Source organism: Haliotis rufescens, unplaced genomic scaffold (assembly GCF_023055435.1).
Source record: "Haliotis rufescens isolate VD_foot unplaced genomic scaffold, xgHalRufe1.0.p SCAF_8, whole genome shotgun sequence".
NCBI classification, from domain to species: Eukaryota; Metazoa; Mollusca; class Gastropoda; order Lepetellida; family Haliotidae; genus Haliotis; species Haliotis rufescens.
This window is the reverse complement of record NW_025964372.1, coordinates 49,211,734-49,225,572: the sequence shown is the minus strand read 5'-3', so window position 1 is coordinate 49,225,572 and position 13,839 is coordinate 49,211,734. Positions and strand designations below refer to the sequence as shown.

Sequence of the window (13,839 nt, the reverse complement as noted above, 5' to 3'; positions counted from 1 at the left end):
TATAGACAGCTGGTGATGTGCCCCTCACTGGTCACTGTCCATGTATTGGCAGCTGGTGATGTGCCCCTCACTGTCCATGTGTAGACAGCTGGTGATGTGCCCCTCACTGTCCATGTATAGACAGCTGGTGATGTGCCCCTCACTGTCCATGTATAGACAGCTGGTGATGTACCCCTCACTGGTCACTGTCCACCTATTGGCAGCTGGTGATGTGCCCCTCACTGTCCATGTATAGACAGCTGGTGATGTGCCCCTCACTGTCCATGTATAGACAGATGGTGATGTGCCCCTCACTGTCCATGTATAGACAGCTGGTGATGTACCCCTCACTGGTCACTGTCCACGTATTGGCAGCTGGTGATGTGCCCCTCACTGGTCACTGTCCACATATTGGCAGCTGGTGATGTACCTCTCACTGGTCACTGTCCACGTATTGGCAGCTGGTGATGTGCCCCTCACTGTCCATGTATAGACAGCTGTTGACGTGCCCCTCACTGGTCACTGTCCACGTATTGGCAGCTGGTGATGTGCCCCTCACTGTCCATGTATAGACAGCTGGTGATGTACCCCTCACTGGTCACTGTCCATGTATTGGCAGCTGGTGATGTACCCCTCACTGGTCACTGTCCACATAATCGCAGCTGGTGATGTGCCCCTCACTGGTCACTGTCCATGTATTGGCAGCTGGTGATGTGCCCCTCACTGGTCACTGTCCACGTATTGGCAGCTGGTGATGTACCCCTCATTGGTCACTGTCCACGTAATGGCAGCTGGTGACGTGTCCCTCACTGGTCACTGTCCATGTATTGGCAGCTGGTGATGTGCCCCTCACTGGTCACTGTCCATGTATTGGCAGCTGGTGATGTACCCCTCACTGGTCACTGTCCACGTATTGGCAGCTGGTGATGTGCCCCTCACTGGTCACTGTCCACGTATTGGCAGCTGGTGATGTGCCCCTCACTGGTCATTGTCCACATATTGGCAGCTGGTGATGTACCCCTCACTGGTCACTGTCCATGTATTGGCAGCTGGTGATGTGCCCCTCACTGGTCACTGTCCATGTATTGGCAGCTGATGATGTGCCCCTCACTGGTCATTGTCCACATATTGGCAGCTGGTGATGTGCCCCTCACTGGTCACTGTCCACGTTTAGACAGCTGGCGATGTGCCTACACAATCCCTACATTTGCAAAAAAAATGTGTTTGTCTTCTGCAGAAAAAAATACATCGTATCCCTTCAGTGAATTCAGGGAAAGGAACAGATCATAACAAATAAACTTGGTCAATACAAATTTTAAATTTGAGATAAAACATATAGACATGACTTTTTCCTCACCCCCTCCTCTCCCGTCCTCCTCCCCCCTCCCAATATTAATTAGGTTACATATTCTTTGACACAACTTATTTTATGCTTTGTTAATGAGTCCACTGAAAAAAAACTAAGCCTTATTTTTTCTTTCCTCCAATTAATTCACTGTCAGTATAAATATAAATTAATTGTTTAAAATACTAATACTAAAACCTGTTGAAAATAAATCTTAAAAACAAATACTCAACGAATTATGACAAATTGCTAAAATGAAAAAATATAAATATATCATATTGTTGTTTTTTCCTTCTTTTTTTCGACCTGCCAACCTGAATTATATGTTCAAAACAAATTCGGCCCAAAGTTTTTGCTGAATGCAAACATGAGTGTTCTCTGTAAATGAAGAGTCATACAATATGTTAAACTGCAAGACAGACAAGACCGGTTGAACTACCATTCCTCCCAAACAAAATAAATCTGAAATGTTATTATTATGTTTAACTCCACCAGGATGTTTTACACACAAAATTAGAAGTCACTGATAGCACAAACAAGTTCATCTTACCGATTGGTACCTTGACCTTGGTACCTTGACCTTGGTAACCTGTACACAAGAAAACAGGCTGAACTGACCTTGCACTCGTTCTATACATGCCCCTAGAACAGATGGATCCTTAACATTTAGACAAGTGACAACAAAAGTATTCATCTGGTATTTATTTCTGGAAAACATGTTGCTTGCAAGGCTGAAAACTCCCCTCCTAATGATGCACCACAGGGAAGTGAGAATAATGTTTGTACGTATCACCAGGTACACTGATCATTGACAGGAGTAATTGTACATTCTACTCTTTGAACACTCGTGGAGTCTGATGCCATTTGTATCTGTAAGTGGGCATCATATTCTGGTTGTTATTTGTCTGTGTATTTGTGACACTCCTCCTCAATGTAATTAGCCGGAACCTTGAAAATATTACATTTTATGGCAGTTATTATCCTGCTGTGAAACAAAGAGGGTTTTATGTCTGTAACAGTTCTTGTAGTGGTTGATGTGGAGCAGGATCGGCACGGCGCCAACAGGCACGGAACAACACCGTGTTGTAACACGCTGGCCGTACAGGAAGTGCATGAGATGATTACTGCGTTCAATATCCCGGCGTTGTGTAAACATCAACAACCAACCTTCCACAAATTCACACTCGCAGACGACAGGTCCACTCAGACGACAGGTCCACTCAGACAACAAGTCCACTCTCAGATGACAGGTGCACTCTCAGATGACAGGTCCACTCTCAGACAACAGGTCACACTCAGACCAAGTGTGATATGCATCAGTGTGATAAGGGCATTTTCAATTTCATTTTATGATCCTATCTTGATATAAGAGTTGGTCTGGATGACAAGGACGTGGCCCTGGGATGTTGTTCCTCTGTGATAAGGTCACGCTGCAGTGACACACAGGAAGTCCCCTCTGAGCAACTTCCTGTGACTGTATGGTAGGAAACGGTCAGTTCCGTGTTGTCTTAGATCCTTGTGATATATTCAACTCTGACACAGTTGTAGTGAAAGATAACAGTAACAACGGTTGCCATTCAAAGGCTAACAACAGTGTATTGTGCTCACGTTTATATAAAAGGTAAGATACAAACTGGCCATTAGTGCAGTGTTCACATTCAAAATACTACTCATTGAAACTGCCTTCTTCCTATGGAGAATGAATCGCTTTCTTATAAATATGTCCTTGCAGTGATGAGGTTCTTTAAAACAGAGGTATGTTGTCGTGATTTGAAACCTGTAATTAACCTATCAGATTCAAGAATTCTCTAAATTAAGTCATTGTAGAATAATCCTCACTGTGAACCTATCCCTGTATTAGCCTATATTACATATGGTTCCGGACAACTTTATGACTTCAGTTGTGTCCAAGCTCTGCATGTTTTTCTCTTGCACACTTTGATAAAATTCCTTTTATACCGCGACACATGGTATTGTTTAACTATATGGTGTATTGATGTTTTCTGATTTTTTCTGGTATTTCTTGCATTTAGACTGTTCATAAGATGGATAAAACACTCCTCTTTAGTTTTGGTTGAAAATGTAAAACTGTGAGCAAGGGAAAAATATCGGAGTAATTTTTTATCCCTAAAAAAAACAACATAAACAATAAATGGTTATTTTGATAAACAGTATGTTTTGTATTTAGTATAATCCTAAAACCTAAAAATTCAAGTCCAATTTTTTTGCAATGTTGTGAGTGCTTCAACTGATAACAGTGACCAGTGAAATATTTCTATAAGAATGGGAGAATTAGCATAAGAAGATAGCCCTGCAATGTTAAAGTGAATTACTGTTAAAGAATTGACGTTCACTTTGTGTGAGTTCAGTGGAGTATGAACCTTCATAGAGTGCGGGCCAAACTTATATTTTATAACAAGAATAAAGAAATAAACATCTTGGAAACGTTAGACTACATGACACACGGTATAAAGAAATAAACAGTGTGTTGGTTATACTGGGTGTCATCCCAAGGATGGAGCACTTTGTTGACTTTGTTGATGGATATTCCTTAGCGTCACTGGTAATCTGTTCGGTGCTCCAAGACTGAAGGTCCAAGTCGTCTTATAGCATGGCACTGTATCTGTCAACTTCTGTCCTGTAACTTACTAGCATAATCTGACTTGTTCATGGCATTAAAACCAAAATTTTTTTTTTTTTTAAATGATAAAACAAAATTGTGTTAAATCTTGAAAAAGAATTCTAAGAAACCTCAAAGCCTAGGAAACAAAACATTCCCATGATGTGTGGCAATACTAGCGGATATTCAGTTGATGCCAGTAAAATATCAACACGTCCCTTTTTCTTAAACTTCAGCATTTTTTTAGATTCATTTCAGAAACAAGACCCATAGATTCTTAACTTTATGAGTGAGTGAGTTTGGTTTTACGCCGCTTTTAGCAATATTCCAGTAATATCACGGCGGGGGACACCAGAAATGGGCTTCACACATTGTACCCATGTCGGGAATCGAACCCGGGTCTTCAGCGTGACGAGCGAACGCTTTAACCACTAGGCTACCCGACCGCCCCCTTAACTTTATGAAAAAATATAGAACCATAATGACTTTCAGTTGAACATGTGCTTCATCTACAGAGATTTGAATTTAGGACAATGACTGATTTTGCTCCTTGGTTTTTTATATTACCCGGTACCAGTGATTACGCTAGAATCTGACATTCAACGATTAAATCTGCCCACTTTTTCTTTCAATTTTAACAGAGGTTGATAATAGTAGAACTTATAGTCAATTATCAATCCATCCTTACACTATCATATTCACAATAAGTGATGATCATATTTCTCTAGAATATCCCAGGATAATGTAGTGACGTGTTAATCCCATCATTAACCTGTGTCTGCACTTACATTGATGTCTGATTGGTGAGCGTGTAACTGTGAACAGCTTTCATCACCTCATTACCCCAGCGCTAACCATCTGTCCCTCCCTGCTTCTTCCAGGAACTGCTCTACATACAGGAGGGGGAGATACGAGACCTCGGCATCAAGAACGGCGCTCACCGAGCCAAACTTGTCTCCAGTCTCCGAATCCTACGGGACAAGTACCAGAAAGGTTGGTGGCGACACGTTGTTGTTATTCCTTGTTTTTCTTCCAGTTTTGTTTTTGTTTTAGTTCTTATAACTTGTTTTGTTTGCCATTGCATCCTCTTTGAATTGATTAATACATACCAACTTTGGGTTCAGATTTATAATGGATTCCCTATATAGCAGAGGTGATACTGTTAGAACAAGCACACCATTTGGTGCATACGGAGGCGGATGGAATGGTTGCATCCTGTTTTTGCAGACACCTTACATGTCAACATGCATTAGCCCCTTCCTCGTGTTCTGTTTACGGCACGATTGAGTGGTGTGCATCCCCCTTTTTCATAACCTTAAAGAGAGAGAAGACTGCCTACTGAGCTAACACAAGCTAACACAGCCTCATCAGCAAAAACACACCGTTAAACCCCATTTCACTTTAGCTCATCAGCAAGAGTGGTTGAAGTTACATTGGAGTACCGAGGAAAGCATATCTGATGGACAGGGTTGATGTGTGGGTGGGGATAGGGGTGGGTAGTGATGTGGGGGTGGGGGTGTGAAGTGGGAATGGGTTTGTGTAACCAGGCTTCTGATGTGGGGGTGGGGGTGGGGGTGTGATGTGGGTTTTGATGTGGGAATGGGTTTGTGTAACCGGGCTTGTGATGTGTGGGGGGATGTGATATTGGGTTGGGCTTGTGATGTGGGAGTGGACTTGTGTGGTGTGGGTGAACTTGTGATGAGGGAATGGGTTTGTGTAACAGGGCTTGTGTTGTGGGGGTTAGTTTGTGTGGTGGGGGTGGGTTTGTGTGGTGGGGGTGGGATTGTGTGATGTGGTGGGGGGGGCGTGGTTGGGTTCGGGGTGTGTGGTAGGGTTGGGGGGCTTATATGGGGGTTGGCTTGTGTTTTTGGGGTGTGTGGTTGGGGTGGGGGGTGATATGGTGGCTGCTTGTGTGGTGGGGGTGTGATGTGGGGGTGTGTGGTTGGGGTAGGGGTGTTTGGTAGGACTTGGGGTGTGATGTAGGGGTGGGTTTGTGTGGTAGGGGTGGGTTTCTAATGCTGGGTTTGGCTTGTTTGTGTGTGTCCCCAGGGTTAGGGGTGGCCGACGAACAGCTGCCATCATTGTTTCTGATTTATTATATGTGGGTCAACTGATGTCATGATTGTGGTTTCCCAGTGTTTTGTCAAGATATTCTGGAGAAACGTGTGGTCACGTGGGAGGAAGGCCACGGTTCACGTATGTGATGACATAGCATTTAGGGTTAATCGAGTTGTGAATTGAGAAACCAACGCGCAAATTATAATCCTAGAGTAATGAACACAACATTTTGTCCTCGCTAGCCAATGAAATTGCCGGAAATTACATAGAATTTTAAAATGGTAGTTTTTCCAATTGCTTTTAAACGTTTGAAGGAAAGCAGCTGTGTCTTGTATGATGCATTAGTGCCAACAGCAGACAATAAAATGTTTGATTCTACAGGACGCCAAGAAGCGTGGGAGCAGGACGGGGTCCCTTACCATGGTCTCATTTGTCATGTGATCCACTACACTGTCATGTGACTTGCCATACTGTCATGTGACCCACCATACTGTCATGTGATCCATCGTACTGTCATGTGACCTACCATACTGTCATGTGATCCACTATACTGTCATGTGATCACCATACTGTCATGTGACCCACCATACTGTCATATGGACCACCATAGTGTCATGTGACCCACCGTACTGTCATGTGACTCACTATACTGTCATGTGACCTACCATACTGTCATGTGATCCACTATACTGTCATGTGACCAACATACTGTCATATGTCCCACCATGTTGTCATGTTACCTGCTATACTATCATGTGACCCACCATATTGTCATGTGACCCGCTATATTGTCTATTGTCATGTGACCCGCTATACTGTCATGTGACCCAACATTTTTTCTCGTCATATTGTCTGTGACCCACCCACCATAATGATCACATGTCTGGCTGCTGTGCAACTCAACAATTCCTGTAGAATTTTCACAACCTACATGCCAAACACTACTTCCACTTTGTGCCTTACATCCAGAGTCTGAAATACAACGACCTTCAAACTCAAATTCAAACTAATATATTCCCATCGATAAGAGCTTCTTCGCCAAGTCTGATTGATTTCCATAACAAAAAGAAAATGAACAAACTACAGCTGGCTATCATGTGTGAGCTAAGAATGCACCTTCTCTGGAATAGTCCAAGATCCCCTAACATACCTGACGGTTCAACGTAACACGTTCTCTCTGCGCTCCTACAAACATATCACATGTACCCTCCACCACAGGCTCGGGAGACTAAACCAGGGGGATTTATTATAATACACTTACGATGGCCTCTGATGTACCACTAAGCACAGCTGGAGTGAATTATTCACTTCAGGAGAACATTCTTTCATCATGGAGGTAAAACAACCAGAAAGCATCTGGAGTGAACTCCACATCTCATATCCAGTTTTCATCTTCATCGAAGAAACCGAAAAAAAATTTGATTATTATTTTTTCTCATCAGTTAATGGTGAAACTATGTTGAATATACTGTTTTTTCTTCCGAAACAGGAAGTTGCACATCTGTCAAAATATGGAAGCTAGGTTTTGATAAACTGACCCAGTGTTACAGATGCAAGAAGTGAACTCATTGATCTTATCTAACTGTAGATCAGGATTGGGGAACAATTTGTGACATTAATATTGAGTGAATGATTTAACATATTTTGATAACATTTCAAGTGAATGAGTAAAAATATTATGAAGCTCCGGAACAGTGTTTAGATCAACACTGAGCAGTAGCTAGGCCGTGGCAGCTGCCATCAGGACATTGAAAAGTCATTCATTGCATTGAATCATGACTGCATTGAAACAAAGTGGAATGATATGGTCAAATTGAGGTGTGATAACTCATCAGGTAAAGGGATAGTAGGTCTGAGCTGCAGGCTGATTGTTTAGGTTGAAAAATGTTGAATTGGAATTGACGAAAAACAAATTCTATTCAAGTTGAGATACTTTCTTCCTAAATATCTTTCTTTTTCTAAGTTGCAATTGTGATTTGTTTGTTTGTTGTTTAACGCCGCACTCAGCAATATTCCAGCTATTTGACGGCGGTCTGTAAATAATCGAGTATGGACCAGTCAGTGCAGTGATTGACATCATGAACATCTATCCATGCAATTGGGATATGATGATTTGCATCAACCAAGTCAGCGAGCCTGACCACCGGATCCTGTTGGTCGCCTCTTACGACAAGCATAGTCGCCTTTTACAGCAAGCATAGTCGCCTTTTACAGCAAGCATAGTCGCCTTTTACAGCAAACATAGTCGTCTTTTACAGTAAACATAGTCGCCTTTTACAGCAAACATAGTCGCCTTTTACAGCAAGCATAGTCGCCTTTTACAGCAAACATAGTCGCCTTTTACAGCAAGCATAGTCGCCTTTTACAGCAAACATAGTCGCCTTTTACAGCAAACATAGTCGCCTTTTACAGCAAGCATGGGTGAAAAACATGAAAGTGACCATGGTGACATTATTGTAGTCAAAGTTTAACTTGATCATATTAGGCAGAAAACTATTTTCATTATTCAAGCAACAAGAAAAGGAGAAGAAAGATGCTGTTCTAGAAAATGTCTTTATAATGTCAAGGAACATTAGCATTGGGAAACTCCAGCTAACACAGTCACTTTCAAACCGAAATCGAATCTGAAACACTTCCCCTCTGGCCATCCCTTTGTGTGAAATATGAGTTGAATCTAGTGAGTATGGTATGGGGGGAGGGGGGGATGCTTCAGAGTTGAATCTAATAGTACAGGGTGGCGAGATTATGAACAGGGCTCGGGGCTAGAAATGGTTATGCTAGACTTGCACAAGTCTGAAAGGCAATAACTATTAGTTAAAATCATAATTTCTAGATTATGTAAATAAGAAGTTGTCCCCAGAAGAGACTGGAGTCCTTACTGTCCACATATCTAGACTTGCCTATTAGGAGGACAGAATCACTACACATCCATGGTCTTTTCTTTCAGAACAGCCTTGGAGCAAGGCTATGGTTATGCCAGACTCTGACTTGTACTTCTGACAAAACTCTGCAGCAAGATGGAAGGATAGACCTTCTCTGACCTGTTCACATTATTTGTTAGGTTGTTTTATGAATCCTCTGTCATCCTGCGCATCATGGAAAAATACCCTCCGCCCCTCATTACCATAGCTGTGTTGTAAGTGACGCTCGACCCCTCGCTAACATAGCTGTGTTGTAAGTTACCCCTCGCTGCCAAAGCTGTGTTGTAAGTCCGATTTGATAAGGTAATGCTGAAGCGAGCTGCCCAATCATATTACACTGTTGTGCAGCGGCTGTTCTGAGGGAAGTAGCTGATTAGTGGGATGATGGTGAGGTCACTTTCTAAGTGAAGCTGTGGTAGTGGATGGGTCTAGGTTATTTATCCTAATAGAACGGAGAAAGGGAACACTGGATCATCTGTGGATAATCAGATAATATTACCTTAGACTGCTAGGTTCGTGAAGATCCGAGTTAGAATTGGTCTTCAGCAATCCATGCTTGTCCCCCATGAAGATCCGTGTTACAATTGGTCTTCAACAATCCTTGCTTGTCCCCCATGAAGATCCGAGATACAATTGGTCTTCATCAATCCATGCTTGTCCCTAATGAAGATCCGTGTTACAATTGGTCTTCATCAATCCTTGCTTGTCCCCCATGAAGATCCGAGATACAATTGGTCTTCATCAATCCATGCTTGTCCCTAATGAAGATCCGTGTTACAATTGGTCTTCATCAATCCTTGCTTGTCCCCCATGAAGATCCAAGATACAATTGGTCTTCATCAATCCATGCTTGTCCCTAATGAAGATCCAAGATACAATTGTTTTTCAGCAATCCATGCTTGTCACCCGTGATTACTTACAGACCACCGTCATTTGGCTGGAATATTGCTGAGTGCACCATTAAACAATAAACAAACAAACAGACACACAAAGAAACAAACAAGGTCCAAATCACATTGTACCCATGTCGGGAATCGAACCCCGGTCTTCGGCGTGACAAGCGAACGCTTTAACCACTAGGCTACCCGACCGCCCCGATTACGTATAGTGCCGTGTATACCCTCATGATGTGGCACGTAGATGTTTCCCCAGATGTTGAGATGACCACCTCAAATGAGGCTACTGATGATGACACCACCTGCAAGCTATTCACAATACACTCAACCAAATGTCATCTATAGTAACATTATATTTTTTTTCAAAAATAACTAATCATTCAACAGCAATTACCTGTACATGTGTGCACAGTTTGGCCTTAGACCAGCAATAAAAAACAAAAAAATGACTAGCTTTGCCAGCCCTTTTTCCGAGTACAGAAAGCTAAACACACCATCCCCAGTTCTGCACCAAATTTCACTTTCTGCACCAAAATATCTGTGGTCACATTCAGCCTAAGTCATCATGTTGAAAATGACAGCACAAAATATAGAAAAACGTGTTCAGTTTTAATTACTGGATGGATGTACATATACATAAAAATCTTACATAAAATTATCCAATCACAGCTGCCAGATGATTCAGTCTGCACTGAAGGCTGTCTACAGAAAACTGCTTGTTGAACGACTGATTCTGATTGGGTGTAGTAGAACCTGTGCACAGGGCCAGGAAGCTGGTGCCAAGTTCTCTCTTTATTATGTATTGTCCTGAACACGGTGTGGGCTAATAACTTAATTGCAACGTAAATCGTTAAATGAATCGTTGGTTTTCCCCAGTTAAGTCTGGTACAGAGTTTGGCAGAGGTTCAATTTAGGAGGGAGCTACACACTTGCTACAAACTTGTTGCATTTGCATAAATGCTTGGCACAAATTTGTTCCTGATTTAGTTTTTCAAGACTGGATGTTTTAACTGTTGTGTGGCAGGTTTCCTGAGTGTGGAGGCCGGCCTGGGTAGGAAGGTAGTTGCTGTCTTGTCAGCTGGTGGCATGCCTGCCTGCATCTATCAAGACATTTATGTGACCAATTCTGTTTAAGTGTTTCAGTCTAAACATCAGTGTGGGAGGGAGGCCTCAGCTGCACCTGTCATGTTACACAATTACATGCATACCTCACTGTGGGAGCACCAGGCGTTCTACCTCACTGGGGAGCACCAGGCATTCTACCTCACTGTGGGAACACCTTGCGTTCTACCTCACTGGGGAGCAGCAGGGGTTCTACCTCACTGTGGTAACACCTTGCGTTCTACCTCACTGTGGGAGCACCAGGCATTCTACCTCACTGGGGATCACCAGGCGTTCTACCTCACTGGGGAGCACCAGGCGTTCTACCTCACTGTGGGAACACCTTGCGTTCTACCTCACTCGGGAGCACCAGGCATTCTACCTCACTGTGGGAACACCAGGGGTTCTACCTTACTGTGGGAACACCAGGCGTTCTACCTCACTGTGGGAACACCAGGTGTTCTACCTCACTGTGGGAACACCAGGCGTTCTACCTCACTGGGGAGCACCAGGCGTTCTACCTCACTGGAGAACCAGGCGTACTACCTTACTGTGGGAGCACAAGGCGTTCTACCTTACTGTGGGAGCACCAGGCGTTCTACCTCACTGTGGGAACACCAGGGGTTCTACCTCACTGTGGGAGCACCAGGCGTTCTACCTCACTGGGGAGCACCAGGCGTTCTACCTTACTGTGGGAGCACCAGGCATACTACCTCACTGGGGAGCACCAGGCGTTCTACCTCACTGTGGGAGCACCAGGCGTACTACCTCACTGGGGAGCACCAGGCGTTCTACCTCACTGGGGAGCACCAGGCATTCTACCTCACTGGGGAGCACCAGGCGTTCTACCTTACTGTGGGAGCACCAGGCGTTCTACCTCACTTGGGAGCACCAGGGGCTTTCTACCTCACTGTGGGAACACCAGGCGTTCTACCTCACTGGGGAGCACCAGGCGTTCTACCTCACTGTGGAAACACCAGGGGTTCTACCTTACTGTGGGAGCACCAGGCGTTCTACCTTACTGTGGGAGCACCAGGCGTTCTACCTCATTGTGGTAACACCTTGCGTTCTACCTCACTGGGGAGCACCAGGCGTTCTACCTCACTGTGGAAACACCAGGGGTTCTACCTTACTGTGGGAGCACCAGGCGTCCTACCTTACTGTGGGAGCACCAGGCGTACTACCTCACTTGGGAGCACCAGGCTTTCTACCTCACAGTGGGAACACAAGGGGTTCTACCTCACTGTGGGAACACCAGGGGTTCTACCTTACTGTGGGAACACAAGGCATTCTACCTCACTGGGGAGCACCAGGCGTTCTACCTCACTGGGGAGCACCAGGCGTTCTACCTCACTGTGGAAACACCAGGGGTTCTACCTTACTGTGGGAGCACCAGGCGTTCTACCTTACTGTGGGAGCACCAGGTGTTCTACCTCACTGGGGAGCACCAGGCATTCTACCACACTGTGGTAACACCTTGCGTTCTACCTCACTGTGGGAGCACCAGGCATTCTACCTCACTGTGGGAGCACCAGGCGTTCTACCTTACTGTGGGAGCACCAGGCGTTCTACCTCACTGTGGGAACACCATGGGTTCTACCTCACTGGGGAGCACCAGGCGTTCTACCTCACTGTGGTAACACCTTGCGTTCTACCTCACTGTGGGAGCACCAGGCGTTCTACCTCACTGGGAGTACTAGGCGTTCTACCTCACTGGGGAGCACCAGGCGTTCTACCTCACTGTGGGAGCACCAGGCGTTCTACCTCACTGGGGAGCACCAGGCATTCTACCTCACTGTGGGAACACCAGGCATTCTACCTCACTGAGGGAACCCCAGGCATTCTACGTCACTGTGGGAACACCTTGAGTTCTACCTCACTGTGGGAGCACCAGGCGTTCTACCTCACTGGGGGCACCAGGCGTTCTACCTCACTGGGGAGCACCAGGCGTTCTACCTAACAGTGGGAACACCAGGGGTTCTACCTCACTGGGGGCACCAGGGGTTCTACCTCACTGTGGGAACACAAGGGGTTCTACCTCACTGTGGGAACACAAGGGGTTCTACCTCACTGTAGGAACACCAGGTGTTCTACCTCACAGTGGGAGCACCAGGCATTCTTCCCCACTGTGGGAACACAAGTGGTTCTACCTCACTGTAGGAACACCAGGTGTTCTTCGTAGCTGGAACCCAGCACCAGGTGTTCTTCCTAGCTAGAACCCAGCACCAGCTGTTCTTCCTAGCTGGAACCCAGCACCAGGTGTTCTTCCTAGCTGGAACCCAACACCAGCTGTTCTTCCTAGCTGGAACCCAGCACCAGGTGTTCTTCCTTGCTGGAACCCAGCACCAGGTGTTCTTCCTAGCTGGAACCTAACACCAGCTGTTCTTCCTAGCTGGAACCCAGCACCAGGTGTTCTTCCTAGCTGGAACCCAGCACCAGGTGTTCTTCCTAGCTGGAGCCCAGCACCAGGTGTTCTTCCGAGCTGGAACCCAGCACCAGGTGTTCTTCCTAGCTGGAACCAAGCACCAGGTGTTCTTCCTTGCTGGAACCCAGCAACAGGTGTTCTTCCTTGCTGGAACCCAGCAACAGGTGTTCTTCGTAGCTGGAACCAAGCACCAGGTGTTCTTCCTAGCTGGAACCCAGCACCAGGTGTTCTTCCTAGCTGGAACCCAGCACCAGGTGTTCTTCCTAGCTGGAGCCCAGCACCAGGTGTTCTTCCGAGCTGGAACCCAGCACCAGGTATTCTTCCTAGCTGGAGCCCAGCACCAGGTGTTCTTCCTTGCTGGAACCAGGCACCAGGTGTTCTTCCCAGCTAGAACCCAGCACCAGGTGTTTTTCCTTGCTGGAACCAAGCACCAGGTGTTCTTCCTTGCTGGAACCAAGCACCAGGTGTTCTTCCCAGCTAGAACCCAGCACCAG

General features: G+C 45.4%; 1 protein-coding gene across 5 annotated transcripts in view; it reads left to right on the top strand.

Annotated features, from left to right (window-relative positions):
- Positions 1 to 13,839, top strand: part of LOC124115137 (breast cancer anti-estrogen resistance protein 3 homolog) — a 153,460-nt gene that overhangs the window by 114,471 nt on the left and 25,150 nt on the right. For all 5 annotated transcript variants that reach the window (XM_048389966.1, XM_048389968.1, XM_048389969.1 and 2 more), the window contains exon 3: positions 4,826 to 4,937. In XM_048389966.1, the coding sequence (XP_048245923.1) occupies positions 4,826 to 4,937 (112 nt within the window). The remainder of the gene's footprint in view (positions 1 to 4,825; positions 4,938 to 13,839) is intronic.